General features: G+C 39.4%; 1 protein-coding gene across 2 annotated transcripts in view; it reads left to right on the top strand.

Annotated features, from left to right (window-relative positions):
• Nucleotides 1-984: 984 nt before the first annotated feature.
• Nucleotides 985-18,240, top strand: part of UBXN7 (UBX domain protein 7) — a 59,169-nt gene continuing 41,913 nt past the window's right edge. The window contains exon 1 of one of the 2 annotated variants that reach the window (XM_078146756.1): nt 985-1,123. In XM_078146756.1, coding sequence (XP_078002882.1) covers nt 1,051-1,123 — 73 coding nt within the window. In that variant the 5' untranslated portion in view covers nt 985-1,050. The remainder of the gene's footprint in view (nt 1,124-18,240) is intronic. The other variant, XM_020986042.2, reaches the window with a different exon arrangement.

Below are 18,240 nucleotides of genomic sequence, written 5' to 3'. Positions count from 1 at the left end.
ACGGCTTGACACACCTATTCCCGGGACACAACTATTTCTGGGATAGTCCCTTAGGGAGGATTGAAGCCGAGGCTTTTAGGTTTTCTCTCTCTGCTCCACCCCTTCCTCCTCCCCCAAGGGTCACATTATTATAGAAGGTAAAGGCGGGAAGGTACCTTAGAAGTCACCTTCCTTTCCTCCCTCCCCCCAACAAATGACAGATGAGCAATCTGAGTCTCACTGAAGGGAAGTGTTTTCCAATTTTTTGAATGAATGGATGGATGGAGAAATGAAAGAAGGGATGGAGAAATGAAAGAAGGAATAAAGGATGCAGGCAGGAATGCATGAAAGAATGAAGAAGGAATGGAAGGCACGTTTTTTTTGCGTGTTTTTTTTTCCTATCACCTTAGTCCAACTTCTAGCAAAGAAAAGGGCTCAAAAGGACCAGAGACGCAGCACAGGTTAGGGATGAGGGAGGAGGCGGCAAGGGGCCCTACACGGGGGTTTGGCAGGGAGACAAACGCTCCAGGCGCGCGGCAGGGGCAGCCTCCAAAGGGGAAATGGGAGGGGCGCCAGCTTTGCCTCTGCCCACCCCGCGGGGACCGCCCTGGGCTCCCCTGCCTGGAGCCACCGGACCCCCGTCAGGATGCCCCGCGGAGCACGCTGGGTAGCCAAAGATGCAAATCACCCCGCGCTAAAAAAAAGAAAAGCCAGCCACGGCAGCCAAGTGTCCGTGGAGGAGGCAACCAATAAAGCTTTTTGAATTTGAAACGGAAAGAACCGGCAGCGGGGCTACCGAAAGCAGTCCGGCCGAAAGAGGGCGGGTCCGGTCGCTAAGAGGGCTGGCAGAATAGCGTACTCACACACTAAGGGGAGAAGCGTGGAATGGGAAGGGCTCGGTGGGACGCCTGCGCAGAGCATACAGTGGGGCGGGGAGGGGCGGGGCCCCTGCAGAGAGAGCGGGAGGCGGGGCGGGCAGCGCGCTTGCGCCGAGCGTGCGGCGGGGAGGGAGGACTTGTGTCTGTGTTGTTGTTCGGCGGCGGTGGCGGCGGCGGCGGCGGCGGCGGCAAGATGGCGGCGCACGGGGGCTCTGCGGCCTCCTCGGCGCTGAAGGGGTTAATCCAGCAGTTCACCGCCATCACGGGTAAGAGACGCGGGCACGGGAAGGCGGAGAGCGGGCTCGGGAGCGGGCAGCCGGGAAGACCTGGGCTTCCCCCCTCCGTCCTCTCGCTCCCACTCCGGGCTTTCCTCTCGGCTCCCGCCCTCCCTCCGAGGCGGCGGCGGTGGCAGTGACGGGGTCCCGGGGTGAGGGCGCGGGCGCGGGCGCAGCCTCGGCCCCTCCCCAGCCTCGTGCCTCCCTCCCCCGTCCTTTCCCGACGCGGGACGAGGACGCGGGGACCTGCCTCTCGTCCCGGGGAGCCGGCGGATGGGGCCTGGCCGCGCTCGGCGAGCCGGGGCCCCGGGGGCGGAGGGAGGGATCGGGCCCCGCACCCTGCCGGCCGCCGCCCTCAGACTCCTTTGGCCTCGCGGGGGGGCCTGCCCCCTCCCCATGCCCCGCCACGGCCGCTCCACACCGGGAGGGCGGCGGCGCCCGTCCTCCCCCGGCGGCTCCCCAGAGCGGCCCCCCCGGCCGGGGGGGCCCCGGGCCCCGGCGCCCACATCCCCGACCCCGGCTGGCGCAGGCCTCCGCCGAGAAGGTAGTGGGGGAGGGGCGGCGACGTGAAGGGGACGGGGGGGGGCGATCGGGGAGGCAGGTAGCGCTCACGGGTTTGGAGGAAGAGGGGCAGCACCCGGTGACCCTTCCGCGGGGGACCCTGAGCAGTGGTGGGGTGCCACGGACCCCCTCCTCAATATAGCGACGGAAGGATGATGGTAATGCGGCCTTGTGCTGCTCAGGGGAGGCATGGCCGCAGGAGCGTCTGCGGAAAGGGAGCCCTTTACAGAGTGACGGTAGCCACAGCCCCTCATCCAGGCTTCTGCTGGGGGTCTGCACCTCACGAAGGGACACATTCGGGTCCCCTTTTCCCGGGGATTAAGAGCCATTTGCCATCTCGCCTACTGTCCATGTCCTGTTCCTTTCTAATGGTGCTGAACTTTTTTTTTTTGCATGAGTTATTAGAGGGGCGGAGCAAACGGGGAAGTTCTCTGTAAAGTGATTTGAGGGAAGAGTGACTCCATGTGCCTAAGTGTAATTTAACAGTTCTAGTGATTATTTTTTTTTTTCATTTTGGAAGGAGGTCAGACATAAGTCAGTCTGTGCGGTATACCGGCTAAAGAGGTGTTTGCAATATCGAAAATGTGTTTCTTTAGAATACCTATGTTGAAGCTTTAGTTGTCAAGCAGGATCTTACCACTAAGAAAAAATGCCCATTGTTTTGAAATTTGGAAATTATCGAACAGGTGTTTATAACAGGTTTTTTTTTTGAATTTTCACGTTGCTGACCGTGGTTATAGAAAGTTGATGCTGATTATTTACTTTGTGGTATGACTTCAGTTTTCGTCAGGTAGAATTTGTAAATGAAATAGGTCTAAGAATGAGATGTTATCTGCAAGTGATTGTGATATCTAGTGATTATTGTGATAAAAATTTGAGAAAATTGTCTTCCAAATGTATTTTCAGGTAGGTATATTTCTTTTCAAAAAAAGGCATTTTGAGGCTAAGATTAGAGATAATATGTCATATGTATTTGCAAACTGTTTTTGTATTGAGTGGGTCAGGTCAGAGATAAGGCAGCTCAGCTAGGTGGAACAGTGGGTTAAGTAAGAATGGATGAACTTGGTGTCCGGAAGATTTGAATTTAAATCGGACCGCAGGTACTAGTTGTGTGAACATGGGCAACTTTTCTCAGTCTCTTTCCTTATCTGCAAAATGGGGATACCACCTATCTCCCAGCCTTGTTGTGAGGATAAATTGAAGTAATCATTTGTAAAGCTCTTTGCAAACCTTGGAGAACTATATAAATGCTAGCTATTATTAGGTCCAGGAATGATTTGATCTATTATTAATCATTTTCTTATTGAGAAGATATGGTATAGTAGAAGGAGTGCTAGATAGACTTGGTTGGACATCAGACCCTATAACTTAATAGTGGCCTTGGGCAAGTCATTTGATTTCAGTTTCCTGATCTTTAAAAACTGAATAATTATGCTCTCTTCTAGGTTTTTTTAAAGTTTCGTTTTATTTTAGAAAAGTGATTTTTTTTTCTTTTTCTTTTTGATGGGCAATCGGGGTTAAGTGACTTGCCTAGGGTCACACAGCTAGTAAATGTTATGTGTCTGAGGCCGGATTTGAAGTCAGGTCCTCCTGACTCCAGGGCCGGATCTCTATCCACTGTGCCACCTAGCTGTCCCTAGAAAAGTGATTTTCAAACCTTAAATGTAACTAGTTGTCAAAATTTCTTGTTTTAATTGTTACCTAAGTAATTTAAGATGTTACCTAAGTAATTTTAGGTGTTTTTATTTCTTGGTGAGCTCAAAGTGTTCTTTCTCAACATCATCTCTAGCACTGTTTTAGTTACAGATAGGTAGCAACACATGGTAATTTCCTAAAAGGCTGGAGCATTGACAAGTGACTCATCTGGTTGCCCTGGTTCTTTTTCCAGCATTTCCTCTTAATCTAATAAGTATCAGAAACAGTATAGATATGAAAGGACTTTGAAAAGCCAGAAGTATCCTACTGATGTAATGTTGTAAAACTGTGATGTTTGATTATTTTATTTCCCAACTATGAGTGTTAGATCCTTTTTGCAAAATCATTAGGTTAATTATGAATATTTTTGCCACAGGCATTAGAATATCTATTATCAAGAACTTGCCATAGTTGCATTTAACAAAAATTAATTAAATTTAGTTTAATCCTGTGTGTATTGTGGATGTGCTTTTTAAATAAAATATGTAATAAAGAAATAATTTTATTAAATATTAAGTTGTAAGTAGTTTAAAAAACACAAAATAAATTCCCTTTCACCTTGAGAAACTTAAAATATTAGCTTTTGTAGCTAACTTAGTCTTTTCTTCTTGCTGAAAAAACAGGATAGTAGTATTTCTTTTAAAGACTTCTTAATTTGTAATGTGACTGTATTCAAAGGAAGAAAACATTTTATATAACTTTAGAAACTACTTTCCTTATATTATCACTTCTGTAGTATTATGTAGCCAGGTTGCACACATTGTAGTTACCTTTTCCTCAGCAGTTAAAAAGTGTTCCTTATACCATTTATTGTGGGGAAAATGACCTAGTGACAGTGTGAGTCTTTTGTGACTTATAAAAATTTTCCTTAAAGTTGTGCACTTAAGGTTAAAATAAAATCAACTGTACAAATACCTAATAGGGAAGCCAAGCATTTCATGTGAAAAAGACCTGGAGATTTTAGATGATTGCAAGCTCAATAAGAGTCAGTGTGACATGGTTGCCAAAAAACTGTGGTTATAAATATATTGTCCAGAACAAGCAAAGTAATAGTCCCTCTGTACTTTGTGCTATATAGACTATGTTTGGAGTATTGTGTTCAGTTCCGAGTACCAACTTCTGTGAAGAATATTGAGATGGATTGTGTTTAGAGAAAGGTGACCAAGGTTGTGAGGAAACTTAAAACCATATGATCATATGAGGATAGGTAAAGGAACTGAGTATGTTTCTAGCCCAGAAATAGATAAGACTGTAATAAAGTGGTAGTTTTCCTCATCTTTTTCAGATGTATCTTCCTAATTGTGTTTTGCTTAGGCCAGTATTAGAGTGAGTCTGTGTGCCTTAAGCACATAATTTATGGCCAGGGAAGGGAGGGCATTTTTGGAGTTAAAATTGGCTGTCGATAATCAAGAGTTTCTAAAGGGATTAAATGTTTGTAGAACTGAGAGAACAATAATCAAAGCTCATTTGTTGGTAGTTATTTTTGGAGCCATTTTGAGTAAAGTCCTATTAATCGGCATTTTTGCTTCAAATGAAAGCCTTGCTTTTAAGTAAAAGCGATTGCCTGAACCTAAATGTTTAGTACACTCAAATACTGAACACTGTGACAGATAACATCTGCACTTTATTCAATTCTAGAAGTCTCATTTATGCTTGTAAGTACAAAAATTCAACCTCTTTTGACTCTTTTTGTTATAGCCAGTCAAGATGATATTTCTTCATGAAGTTCTTTGTGTGTGTGTGTGTGTGTGTGTGTGTGTGTGTGTGTGTGTGTGTGTGGCATTGGGAGTTAAGTGATTTGCCCAGAGTCACACAGCTAGTGAGTGTTATGTGTCTGAGGCTGGATTTAAACTCAGTCCCTCCTGACTTCAGGACCAGTGCTCTATCCACTGCGCCACCTAGTTGCCCCTCTTCATGAAGTTAAAAATGAGTGCTAAAATGTGTTGAGTTGTTCGTTGAAGCTTGAAAATAAGAGAATGTTTAAATGGTGCTAAAAAAAAATTTGAGAATTGTGATAAAGGTGTCAAAGATGATTTGGTTCGGGCTGCTAGATGGTCAGGAGGACCTGAGTTCAAATCCAGCCTCAGGCACTTGACACTTATTAGCTGTGTGACCCTTGGCAAGTCACTTAACCCCATTGCCTAGCAAAAACAAAACAAAACAAAGATGATTTGGTTGAAGGCAAGAAAACAACTTATAAGAAGGCTGCTTCAACTTTGATTCAATAATTACTTTGCAGAAGTGCAACTTCTTCCATATAGTGAAAGGATTGGTAACTTTTATGCACCTTTATGAAAAAAAAAAGGTAAGTGACAGGAAATCAGACATAATGGAATTTATTAAACAAGTTTTAAGGTATGAGTTGATACACATTTCAGGGAAGTTTAGTATCCCAGACTATAGAGCCACAAACACTCACTAGCGTTGTGACCTTGGACTATTTACTTAATGTTTACCTCAGTTTCCTCAGTTGTAAAATAGGGCTAATAATAGTTCCCACCTCCTAGGGTTGTTGAGAGGATCAAAGGATAAAATGTTTTTTTTGTAAAGTACTTAGCACATAGTCAGTACTTAATAAGTGCTTATTCCCTTCCTAAATAACTGATCACTGATAAAGAAACTTATCAATAAAAGGTACTTAATATACTATTTACTAAGACAAGAAAGTATGCAATATATTTTATAAATATTTCCATTCCAAAGAGGTTTAAAACAAACATATTGACACTTAAATGATAATGTTTAAATTATTCAGAATGCCTCATTTTGTATTACCATGTGTTAGGTACATTGACTTTTCATTTAAAAGTGAGGTGTTTGGACTAGATGGCCTCTAAGGTCCTGTCTAGCTCTAAGTCTACAATTCTGTTATTTTTTGTGAAGTAAAGAATAAATGTTAATTTTTTTCCTCTTTTTGATGTAATATATGGTGGATTTAGTGGTAAAGAGGAGCTGTCTGTTGATGTGATTTCATCGTTGTGGTATCACATATGCCTTTTGTGGAATTTTATAGTAAAAATTTTATAGTAAAGTTACTTCAGCGGTGAAGTGGTAATATTTTTTCATTTCAGAAAAAAGCAGATTCTTCTAGTGTAGTAGTAGGTTTGGCATTTTTCCCCAGCACCCTTATACATCAGTGAGATTAGACTCCATTCCAAGAAAAGGAAATCGACAGAGTCACACAGCTAGTGAGTGTTATGTGTCTGAGGCTGGATTTAAACTCAGTCCCTCCTGACTTCAGGACCAGTGCTCTATCCACTGCGCCACCTAGTTGCCCCTCTTCATGAAGTTAAAAATGAGTGCTAAAATGTGTTGAGTTGTTCGTTGAAGCTTGAAAATAAGAGAATGTTTAAATGGTGCTAAAAAAAATTAGAGAATTGTGATAGACATTTTTTATTCCAGTTGATGTGGCTATATGGAATATAAAGTGAAACTTTACTTTCCCCTATTTGCAGTTTCCTGGTTTTGTATCGTTTATGAAATATCTTAGAATCTTTGTATAAAACCTACTTTGATCCCATTCCATATATCCTTAGTCTTCTTTTAGGTTACTACAATATATGTTTGTAAATATGTTTAGAAATCAGTTTAACTTCCAAGATAGATTAGTGTTGGTCTGGAGTGCCCTGATGTGACCTCAGAGCTCCAGGCAACTATTTTTTTAAAAAATTAATTTATTTTGCTTTATCAGCAATCACTTGCATAAGCTTCTGAGTTTTAAATTTTTCTCCCCCTCCCTCCCCAAGAGAGCGCACAATCTGATATAGGCTATATACATTCCTGTTAAACATATTTTCACAATAGTGATGTTGTAAGGAAGAATTAGAACCAACAGGAGGAATTACCAGAAGGAGGAAACAAAACACAACAAAAGAAAAAAAAAACAGCAAATAGTATGCTTCAATCTACATTCAAATTCCATAGTTCTTTCTTTGGATGTGGATAGCATTTTCCAACATGAGACCTTTGGAGATGTCTTACATCCTTGCATTGCTGAGAAGGGCTAAGTCTATCAAAGTTAGTCATCACACAATGTGGCTCTTATTGTGTACAACGTTCTTTTGGTTCTTTCTGCTCACTTCACTCAGCATCAGACCATACAAGTCTTTCCAGGTTTTTCTGAAGTCAACCTGTTCATCATTTCTTATAGCACAATAGTATTCCATTTATATTCATATACCACAACTTGTTCAGCCATTCCCCAATTCATGGGCATCAGGCCACTATTTTTTATTTTTTAAAATTTTTTTATTTTTTAGGCAGTTGGGGTTAAGTGACTTGCCCAGGGTCACACAGCTAGTAAGTGTCAAGTGTTTGGTCTGAGGCCAGATTTGAACTCAGGTACTCCTGACTTCAGGGCCGGTGCTCTATCCACTGCGCCACCTAGCTGCCTCTGCCACTATTTTTTAAGTAAATTTTTATTGATATGTTTTATGTTTAGATCGATTTTAATGTCATTTTTCATTGTATCTTTTTTCCATACTATCCCAGAGAGTCATCTCTTACTATGCTTTAAAAAGAGAGGGATAAAGTTTAGCGAAACTAAGCACCTCATTGAAAAATGAGAAAGTAGGAAGAGAGAAGAGTGATATAGAATAGAATGAACACTTTCCATGACATGGGACATTGCTTACTTTTGGTTTTAATTAAAGGCATTTTTATAGTGTGTACCTACTGTCCCCTCAAATAAACTAATTTAAAGCTTCATACTCTGCCTCAGTCTTCTGTTTTCCCCTCATAATTAACAATGAATTATTGTTGCTTTTCCTTAGAGATATTCTATCCAGTTCCTACTTATCTATTTAGTATCTTCATTTTCTTTGACTCCAGTATGTAATGGGAGTAAATTGTTTCTCTGTGTGTGTGTTTGTGTATACATGTGCACATGTCAACATATTCAATTGGATATGTAGTTGTACAATAAAAGTATATGCTGATCTATCAATTACTCCCTAATTCTATACTAACAGTTTCTTATTTATGCTAGGATTTGGCAACTTTTCAGAGATTGTATACCAAATCTTCATTTATTGAATTATATGCAGGAGCTTTCCAGTACAATGTAAGCTTCTTGAGGGCAGAGATTATTATTTATTTATTTTTGTTTATGTTCCCAAATCCTGGCACGTTGTTGTGCACATAGTAGGCACCTGTGAGGCCGTATGTCATAATGGATAGAATGGTGAATTTGGAATCAAGAATTCTGCAATAGCCAGTAGTTATATGGCCCTGGACAAGTCATTTAATTCAATTCTGTTCAGTAAACATAAGTGCCTATTATGTGCCAGGCCTTGTGCTAAGTTCTGAGCATAGAAAGCCAGAATGAAACAGTCCCTGACTTCTAGAGCTTACATTCTATTAAAGGGAAATATATACTGAAAATATTAATATTTTGATATATCTTCATAGATATAAAATAATATACGAAAATATTCAGAGTAAATACAAGGTAATTTCATGGAAGGAAAAGCACTAAAAACTGGTGGAGAGGGAGTGGATCAGAAAAGGCTTCCTTATAATAGGTACCATCTCAATTTCTCTTTGAAGAAATTTAAAGATTCTTTTAAGGAAGGAGGTAAGGAGGAGAGAACATTTCAGGAATGGAGGATGCCCATGCAAAAGCATGGATAGGGACAGGAGGAATATCCTGTATCAGAAACAGCAAGGAGTCCAGTGTGGTTTCATAACATGTGATCAGTCTGGAAAGATCTTTTGGAATCACATAGTGAAGGGCTTTATGTGCCATTCAGAGTAGTTTGTAGTTTATTCTAGGGGCAATAGGGTGCCATTGAAGCTTCTTGAACAGGGGAGTGATGTGCTCATATACACTCTTTAGGAAGGGGGCCATTGCCAGTTGTCCTGTTATATATATATATATATATTATATATATATATATATATATATATATTTTAAAAATTAATTTATTTTGATTTATCAACAATCACTTCCATAAGCTTTTGATTTTTAAATTTTTCTCCCCCTCCCTCCCCAGGAGAGCATGCAGTATACATTCCTATTAAACATGTTTTCACATTAGTGATGTTGTAAGGAAGAATTAGAAACAATAGGAGGCCTGTTATATATCTTGCCACTGAACCCAGATGGCTCCAGAGAAGAAAGTGAGGCTGATGACTTTGCACAGCCCTCCCTCACTTAAATCCAATCCACTTGCAAGTCATGGCATCATTTACCTTCCTGATGCCATGGTCCTCTTTGAGAATGAAGGATACTTCAGACACTTGACACTAGCTGTGTGACCCTGGGGAAGTCACTTAACCCCAATTGCCTCACCAAAAAAAAAAAAGAGAGAGCATGAAGGACAAACAGCTCTTTAGGAAACTATTTCACAAAATTTTGAGGATCAAGAGAAATTATGTAAACAGTTTTCCAAATTTTAAAATGCTTTATAAATGTAAGCTATTGCTAGTATATTTAAAATAATCATACATACTTGCTGTATTGGAATTGTGAATTATTTGTTGAGAGTCAGGATTACATATGAGCTTTATTTTTTCCCACTCCAGTTCAGTAATCACAGTTACCAAAGTGATATTCCTAATGCATAGATCTGCCTATATCATTCTCCTGCTTAATAAACTCCAGTGGCCCCTTAATACTTTTAGGACAAGATTTCTTTTTTTTGGCCAGGCAGTTGGAGTTAAGTGACTTGCCCAAGGTCACACAGCTAGTAAGTGTTGTTTCTGAGGCGGATATGAAGTCAGGTCCTCCTGACCAAAGCCAGATCTCTATCCACTGCGCCACCTAGCTGCCCCAGGTTAAGATTTCTTAACATTTTTTGTGTCGTGGATAGATCCCTTTGACAGACTCATGAAGCCCTCTCAAAGTAATGTTTTAAATCCATAACATAAAAATCATAGAATTACAAAGGAAACCATTTTTATTGAAATAAACATATAATTTTTCCCTCACCCAAGTACACAGACCCTCTAAAATTTCTCCCCTAGGTTAAGAACTACTTAAAGAACTACTTTGTCTATGATCAAGTACAGATTCCTCAGTCATTTAAAGCTTTTCACAATTTAGCACCAACCTATCTTTCTGGCCCTATTGTATGTTATTACTCTTTATGTCATCTGTAGTCTAGCCAAACTGGTCTTTTAGCAGTTTCTGATGTTATATCTCATTCTTTGTACATAGCTGTCCCATGCTTGGAATGCACTCACCTCCTCTCTGCCTCTTAAACTATTTTCTTTAAAGTTCAGTTCATGTTTTGTTATCCCTGTAGTTAGTTGTTATTGCCTCTCCCCCTCCCTGCCATTGCCTTGTATTTATCTTCTATATATTTAGTATGCATTCGTATGTGTACATGTTATATCTTCCTCTAGAGTGTATAAATTTGTTGAGGGCAGAGACTTTCATTTGTTTGTGTATCTCCAGTGCCTAGCATAGTACCTGGCATATAGAAGAGTCTTAATAAATGCTTTAGCACAGCTAGGTCCTATTCATGGGAATAGCAAATCTCAGGGTATTAAGATTCACACTATTGAAGTTATAACTATGTAAAATATGGTAATTGGTTCCAGGCCAATGGCAATAATACAATGGGAATTTGAATAACACCAAATTTGATTGCATCTTTGGTAGAATTGTCTCCAGGATAAAAGATCTGCTAACCAGGGAGATTCCAAAGAAATTTCATCTGTTTAACAGTTTACCCTAGAACTGACTCTGGCAGTCAGTATCAGCTCTATTTTGTATACATGCCATAAATCATGATGTTGATTATATTAATTGTAACTGCTATTTCTGTAGTATTGTGTAATTTCCAAAGCTCCATATTTTTCACCTGGTTCTCATAACAATTTTGCAAGTAGGCTATGAAGGTATTATTGTCCCCATTTTATAGATAAACTAAGACCTCAAGGTTGTTATTTACTGAGGTCATAAAGCAAGGAAGGAGCAGTGTTGTAATTTAAATTCAGGTTTAGATTATTGGCTCTGTTCGGGGCTTTACATATCTTTTGGCCTTTTCACAAGAGAGCATAGGTACAACCAGAGTTAAAATGTTCATTGGTGGTAGAATCCTTGTTTAACAGCATTAAATAATAAGCAGTCCATAACAGCTTTGTTTTGTAAATTATATTCACTTAAAAATCCAGCATAACAATTACATTCACAACCCTCTTGTCCATTTAGCAATCACTTTCTTTAAAGGAATTGTGTATGTTTTTTTGGTTTGTTTTTTGCTATAGTACTTGTGTATGATAACTACAAGAAAGTTACTCTCTGGAGATTCCCATGAAAAGAGAAATCTGGATTCAACACCATACTTCCAAGTTACCTGGTTTTATTACTTTGGCATTAGCCTTAATTATTTTCTCTCCCATATCACACATCAACTCAATTGTCAGATCTGTTTCATTTTTGTCTTGGTATCCCTAGAACCTAGCTTAGTGCCTTGCACATAGTGCTTAATAAATACTTATTTGATAATATATTAAGAATGTACTGCCCCTGGTGGTTCAAAAGGATCCTGAGCCTTCTAGGGCCTTTGTTGAACCTGAGATTTCATAGAGAGCTTGTGTTGAATAAAGAACAATAACTGCTTTGCAATTTATATTCTTAAACAGGTGTCTGGGACACTGAGAAGGTGACTTGCCTAGGATCACACAGCCAGTGTGTGTCAGAGTGTCAGGAACTTTGAATACAGATCTTCTTGAGCCTGGTCCCAGTGCTCCTCACTCTGCTGTGCTGTCACATTAAGAATATACCCCCTAAAATGACAGCTTTGTGAAAGGAACAAAAATTAGATATCTCCTGGAAAATTTTTTTACCAAGTACAGACTGCACTCAGGTTTTTTAAAAGCTAGATATAGGGGGAAAGACAACCAGTATTTAACCAGTAGTGACATAATCTGTTGTCATAGTGCCTGGCATGGGTTCTGTATTTGCAGCTTAATTGCCAGTATGACTTTGGGCAGGTAACTTAATCTTTTTGGCTCTCTTATTTCCTTATCTGTAAAATGAGCAGATTGGACTAGCTTTTTAAAGACCTTTTCAGGAGGAGGCAGGATGAAGATGGCAGAGTAGCAGAAAGAAATAGAGTAAGCTTCCTTGTCCCACTAAATTCCTCCAGATAGATCTAAAAAATGTACTATCCTGAATCCTGATTAGGAAATGCAAGGGAAAAAAATCATAGTGAGTCATTTTTCCAGCCCAGGTCAGCATAGGGAGACAGACATGGATCTGACATTCAGAGCATTGGGCAGGGAGAAGCTGTGCGCTAGAGCAGTGAGGTCTTCTCTTCAGGAACTTTGTGTAGGATGCACCAACTGGTACTTATTGACAATTCTATCACCCGCTGCCTAGTTCTGCGTCATATATATAGGATGAATTGAGGAAGGGAGCTGTATGTAGAGATTGTTTTTCTGAGTGAGGGAGCAGTTGTGATCCCTAGGCTGTTATTTTTTTGTCATTCAGTTGTTTCATGTCTTACTCTGTGATCCCATTTGCAGTTTTCTTGGGAAAGATACAGAGTGGTTTGCCATTTCCTTCTCTAGCTCATTTTACAGATGAGGAAGCTAAGTCAAACAGTTAAGTGACTTGTTCAGGGTCACACAGCTAGTACGTATCTGAGTCCACATTTGAACTCAGGTCTTCCTGACTCCAGGCCTGGCACTCTATCCACTGCACTACCTAGCTGCCCTTACTTTAAAAATCTAGTCCAATTTACTCATTTTACATATAAGGAAATAAGAGGGCTAGGAAGATTAAGTTACTGCCCAAAGGCTGTTGTACTGAGCTATAAAAGCAAGATCAGAAGAAAGCAAGCAGCTTTGTGGCTTGGACTCCAGGATCCAACTTCTAGCTCTGTCTGAAGTCTGCAGAGGAATAACTAGGGCAGGAGTCCTAGATCAAAGGGAATCCTACTCTTCAGTTTCTGTGAACATTTGAAAGGTGCAGAGATTACTGATAAGCTGAGTGCAGTAGTAGCAGCAGTCTACTGAAACTTCACCAGGGCAAGCCCATAGTCCTGTTGCTCAGACCCTAACAGGTCAGGAACTTGCAAAGTTCAAACCAAGGAGGAAGCAATTATTCTCTTTTGGGTTAGAGCATTTTAGGAACACTGACAGCTTGCTAGGTCCTCAGCCTGAGCTGTTCCTGAGATCTTGGAATAATACAAAGCTTAATACCTCAAAGAAGAAAACAGTAGGACCAGCCTAGACCTTCCCTCCAGAAGTCTTACAGAACCTAGTCCCAACATAAAGTCTGAAGTCAGAAAGTAGTCTGGAAGAATGAGCAAACAAAAAAAGAATACTGCTGTAAAAAGCTGTTAAGGTGATAGGGACGACCATAAAACATCTATAAATAAAGCCTCAAAGAAAAACACAGCTGGGACACAAATTCAACTAGAATTCCTGTAAGAGATGAAATGAGGGTTTTTTTTAAAGAGTTTAAAATATTTTTTATAAATGAAAGAGTATTTGAGGGAAAAAGTGGAAAAGAAATGAGAGCCATGGAAGAAAGAATTAGAGAATAAATAGCTTGGCACAAGAGTTATGAAAACCTGCCCAAATAACAAACTCCCTAAAAATTAGAATGGATCAAAAATAGAAACTAATGATTTCATGAGACACGAAATTTTAAAGCAAGGTTAAAAGACTGAAAAAAAAATTCACCTCAACAAAATGTAAAGTATCTCATAGCAAAAATGACTGACTTAAACAGATTGAGATAAAATTAAGGAATCATTGGACTCCCTGAAAGCATGACCCCCCAAAAACAGCCTATATATATTTTAAGAAATCATAAAAGAAAAATGCCCAAACCTCTTAGAATCAGAGAGCAAAGTGGAATGAGAATCTGTGAAAGAAGCTCCCAAATTAAAACTCTCAGTTACAGCCAAAATCCAGGACCTCCTTTCTGATTAAAGAAAAGATAAAGCAAACAATCAGAAATTAAGAATTAAAAGCACCAAGGACCCCACAGTAAGGGTTACACATGATTTAATCACAATGATATAAAAGAGCAGAGTTTAGAGTACAGTATTCCAGAAGGCAAAGGATATAGATTTACAACCAAGAATAACCTACCCAAACAAAACTGAGTATAATCCTACAGGGTAAAATGTACTTTTAGTGAAATAAAGGACTTCAAAGCGTTCCTGATGAAAGGGTCAAAACTGTGTAGAAACTTTGAAATATGGCACAGAAGTCAAGAGAAACATTAAAAGATCAATATGAGTAAACTGTTTACAGCATGCATGTGTCCTCCCTCTGTGAACCATATTATTATCAGAGGTCATAGAGGGGCTAATTAGACAAGGCCTAGCAATGGTTCTGTTATGTCTTGATCATCTTAAGAATGGAAGAGGAGAAGAGGGATGGTGGAGTGAGGCAGGGGAAGGAAGGTTGAGGGGAGATTATCTCACATGATCCATTGGTACCTAAGTAGAAGTCTAAACAAACAAGGAAGAAGGGATGGAGAGTGAGGCAAACCTCACTTTCAACTGAAGTGGTCAAAGGAGAGAAGAATACACACATAACAATTGTACACAGAAATACCTTTCACTCAACTGAGAAGAGAGAAAAGAGAAGAGAAGGAATTGGAGGGAAGATATATTACAGAAGAGATTAGTGTAATGCAGAGCAGACTTTAAGGATGTATGAAAATGTTTATAGTACTTTTTGCCATGACAAAGAATTAGACACTGACGGGGTATCTGTCAACAGGGGAATAGAATACTGTAGCTTGATAGTACAGTAGAACAGCACAGCTAACAGTGACAACAAAAGTTTTTTTCTCCAGTGTTACGTTATTTCTGCTTTCTGGGATATTTTAACAGCAGCTTGAACTTCAAAAAGAAGTTATCTAGATAATTGAGACTGAACTATTTAATTCTCTGGGAAGAAAAGAATAGATAACTGTCTAGATAAGCTAGTTCTAAAACTTACTGATAAGTGACTGTGGACATCTCATTTTGATAAGATAAGCAGCTTGAGAAAAGCCCTTAGTTTCTTTGATATCCTGGAGCTAGAAGCTGTTGGAATAGATTGGATTTGGTGATGGATTTGCAAAATTAAGTGTCTAGCTCTAGTCTATGGCAGTACCAATATTTTTAGATAACAATTTAAGGAAAAAAATAATGCTAGAATTAATATTAGAAGTGCCACAAAACTACATGTATAATTGGAGGGATACCTAAACACAGGACTCTCAGTTTGAACTGAATTGAAAATTTACAAATCCCAAGAGATTTTTATATTTGGAATACCTGTGTTTTGTGTTGAATATTCTAGTACTTATTCAGTTCAACGAATATTTATTCAGCACCTTTTATGTTGCAAAGTATCCTGCTCTCAAGCATTTAATAGTAATGAACTAAGTTAACACACAGATAACTGTGACACATTCACATGGCTACAATACACAATAATATGTGATAATTACATGAGCAAGGTACAGCTTAAAGTACTGTATGAAATACAACAGAAAAAAATAGCTAACAACTTGGAAGCATCAGGGGGGCACAGCCAAGATGGCCGAGTAAAAGCAGTGACTTACTTGAGCTCTCCCCCAAACCCCTCCAAATACCTGTAAAAAAAAAAGGCTCTGAACAAATTCTAGAGCAACAGAACTCACAAAAAAACAGTGAAACAAATTTCCAGCCCAAGACATCTTGGATGGTTGATTGGAAAGGTCTATTGTGCTGGGCTGGCAGAGGAGCGCAGTTCAGTGTGGTGCACAGGCAAAGACCAGGCCTCAGTGATCCTGGAGCAGGCCTCAGGGGACTGAATCACGGGCAGCTGTGGTGGTTTCCAGACTTATCAACCCATAAATGCCAAAGACAACTTAGAAGGTTAGTAGGAAAGGTCTGTCAGACCTGGGTGAGAGAGAAGCTTGATCTCAGCCCCAGTCCTGGTGCAGCCCTGGGACAGTGGCTGCTTCCAGAGCTCAGCCCACAGACTGAAGTGGAATCGACTGACTGATCAGAGGGGGAGTGCAGGGATCTCTTTGCTGATGCTGAGGCAGGAATCTCTTGCTTTGCCCCTGCTTAGATGTGGGTCACAGTTCTGGGTGGTGGTCCTGGGGTGGTAGAGCTTGTGGTGGTGCAGAGAAAATCCTCACAGTTCCAAGACAGAAGAGTGCTTGTGGTCACTCATAGATCAGAGCCTAAGCCAGGAAAGGAGCTAACATCTTACCCTTGATCGTACTATCTTGGAAGAACTGAAAATTTGCAGATCCCTAGAAGTATCTCTGAAAATAGCTGCATAAACCCCTGAAGCTTGGGACAGCACATTCTCCACACTGGAAGCAGACCCCTACCTTAACAAAGAGTTTTAAAACTCAAGCGATTGGCTGGGAACATGAGCAAACTGTGCAACAAAAGTCAGACCACAGAATCTTTCTTTGGTGACAAAGAAGATCAAAACATACAATCAGAAGAAGACAACAAAGTCAAAGCTCTTATATCCAAAGCCTCCAAGAAAAATATGAATTGGTCCCAGGCCATGGAAGAGCTCAAAAAGGATTTTGAGAAGCAAGTAAGAGAAGTAGAGGAAAAACTGGGAAGAGAAATGAGAGTGATGCAAGAAAATGAAAAACAAGTCAATAGCTTGCTAAATGAGACCCCCCAAAATACTGAGGAAAAATAACACCTTAAAAAATAGCCTAACCCAAATGGCAAAAGAGGTCCAAAAAGACAATGAGGAGAAGAATGTCTTAAAAAGAAAGCAGAATTGGCCAAATAGAAAAGGAAATCCAAAAACTCACTGAAGAAAATACCTCCTTAAAAATCAGAATGGAGCAATTGGAAGCTAGTGACTTTATGAGAAATCAAGAAATTATAAAACAACTTGGAGCATCAGGGAAAGTTTCATTGAGGCAGGTAGAATTTCATTTGATCTTTAAAATGTGGATAGGAATTTAATGGGCAAAAATAAGGAAGAGCAGGGCATTATAGAGTACAGTAGTATGTGAATTAATTGGGACAAAGTAAAAATTAGATTTTTACAATGAACCATATGACATTTTACATTAAAGAACATATGACATTTTACATTAAAGAACTATCTTTTTAATATGCAATATGTTCTTTTGCTGCTTTCACATATTCTTTGCAATTTGGTATCAAGTTCATAAAAATTTTATATTTTATTCACCATGAAACCATATTTTTATCACATTTTTCCAGGTTTAGGCTTAGAGTGCGGGCATTTTCCATGGAGTTTGAATTTAGCAGGTATAGATAAATTTCTTAAGGTGTAGCATGATGCAAGGTCATGTTGCAATATTACATATTTATTTGGGAATCTTTGTAGTTCTGGAACAGTTCTTCTAATCTGTATGTCCATATATATACATATATATATATATATATATATATATATACATATATATATGTATATATATATATATATATATATATATATATATATATATATATATATATATATAAAATCTCAGAGTTTGTCATTCTAACAAAAGGGGCAAAATTACATGCCCAGTAGAAATTTTAAAAATCTTCATTTTTTAAAAAAATTAAAACATCAGGTAGATGTTTTACAATTTGAAGGTGCCCAGATCTTACAGGCTTATCTTGATAATATAGCTCAGTAATTTTGGAATAGCCTTGAATGAAAAAGTGAATTTCATTGGTTAAAAATTACCATTTTTCAATCTTAAGTATTCCAGTCTTTGTATTGCTTTGTCCATGATAGAGCTTTTTTTTTTTACTTATAGCAGTGTTTAGCAGCAGTTTTTTACTAGTTTTCTTTTCTTCCATTTATAAACAAATAAATTACAATCTCCAGCTGTCACTTTCCTATAAAGTTCTTTGCTTGTTTTCTAAGGATTAATAAGGCTTCTTTGTAGCAATAGTTTGCCAATT

This window comes from Phascolarctos cinereus, unplaced genomic scaffold, assembly GCF_003287225.1.
Source record: "Phascolarctos cinereus isolate Bilbo 61053 unplaced genomic scaffold, phaCin_HiC Scaffold_726;HRSCAF=1367, whole genome shotgun sequence".
Classification (NCBI taxonomy): Eukaryota; Metazoa; Chordata; class Mammalia; order Diprotodontia; family Phascolarctidae; genus Phascolarctos; species Phascolarctos cinereus.
The sequence above is the reverse complement of the archived record's forward strand: the minus strand, read 5'-3'. Positions and strand labels throughout refer to the sequence as shown.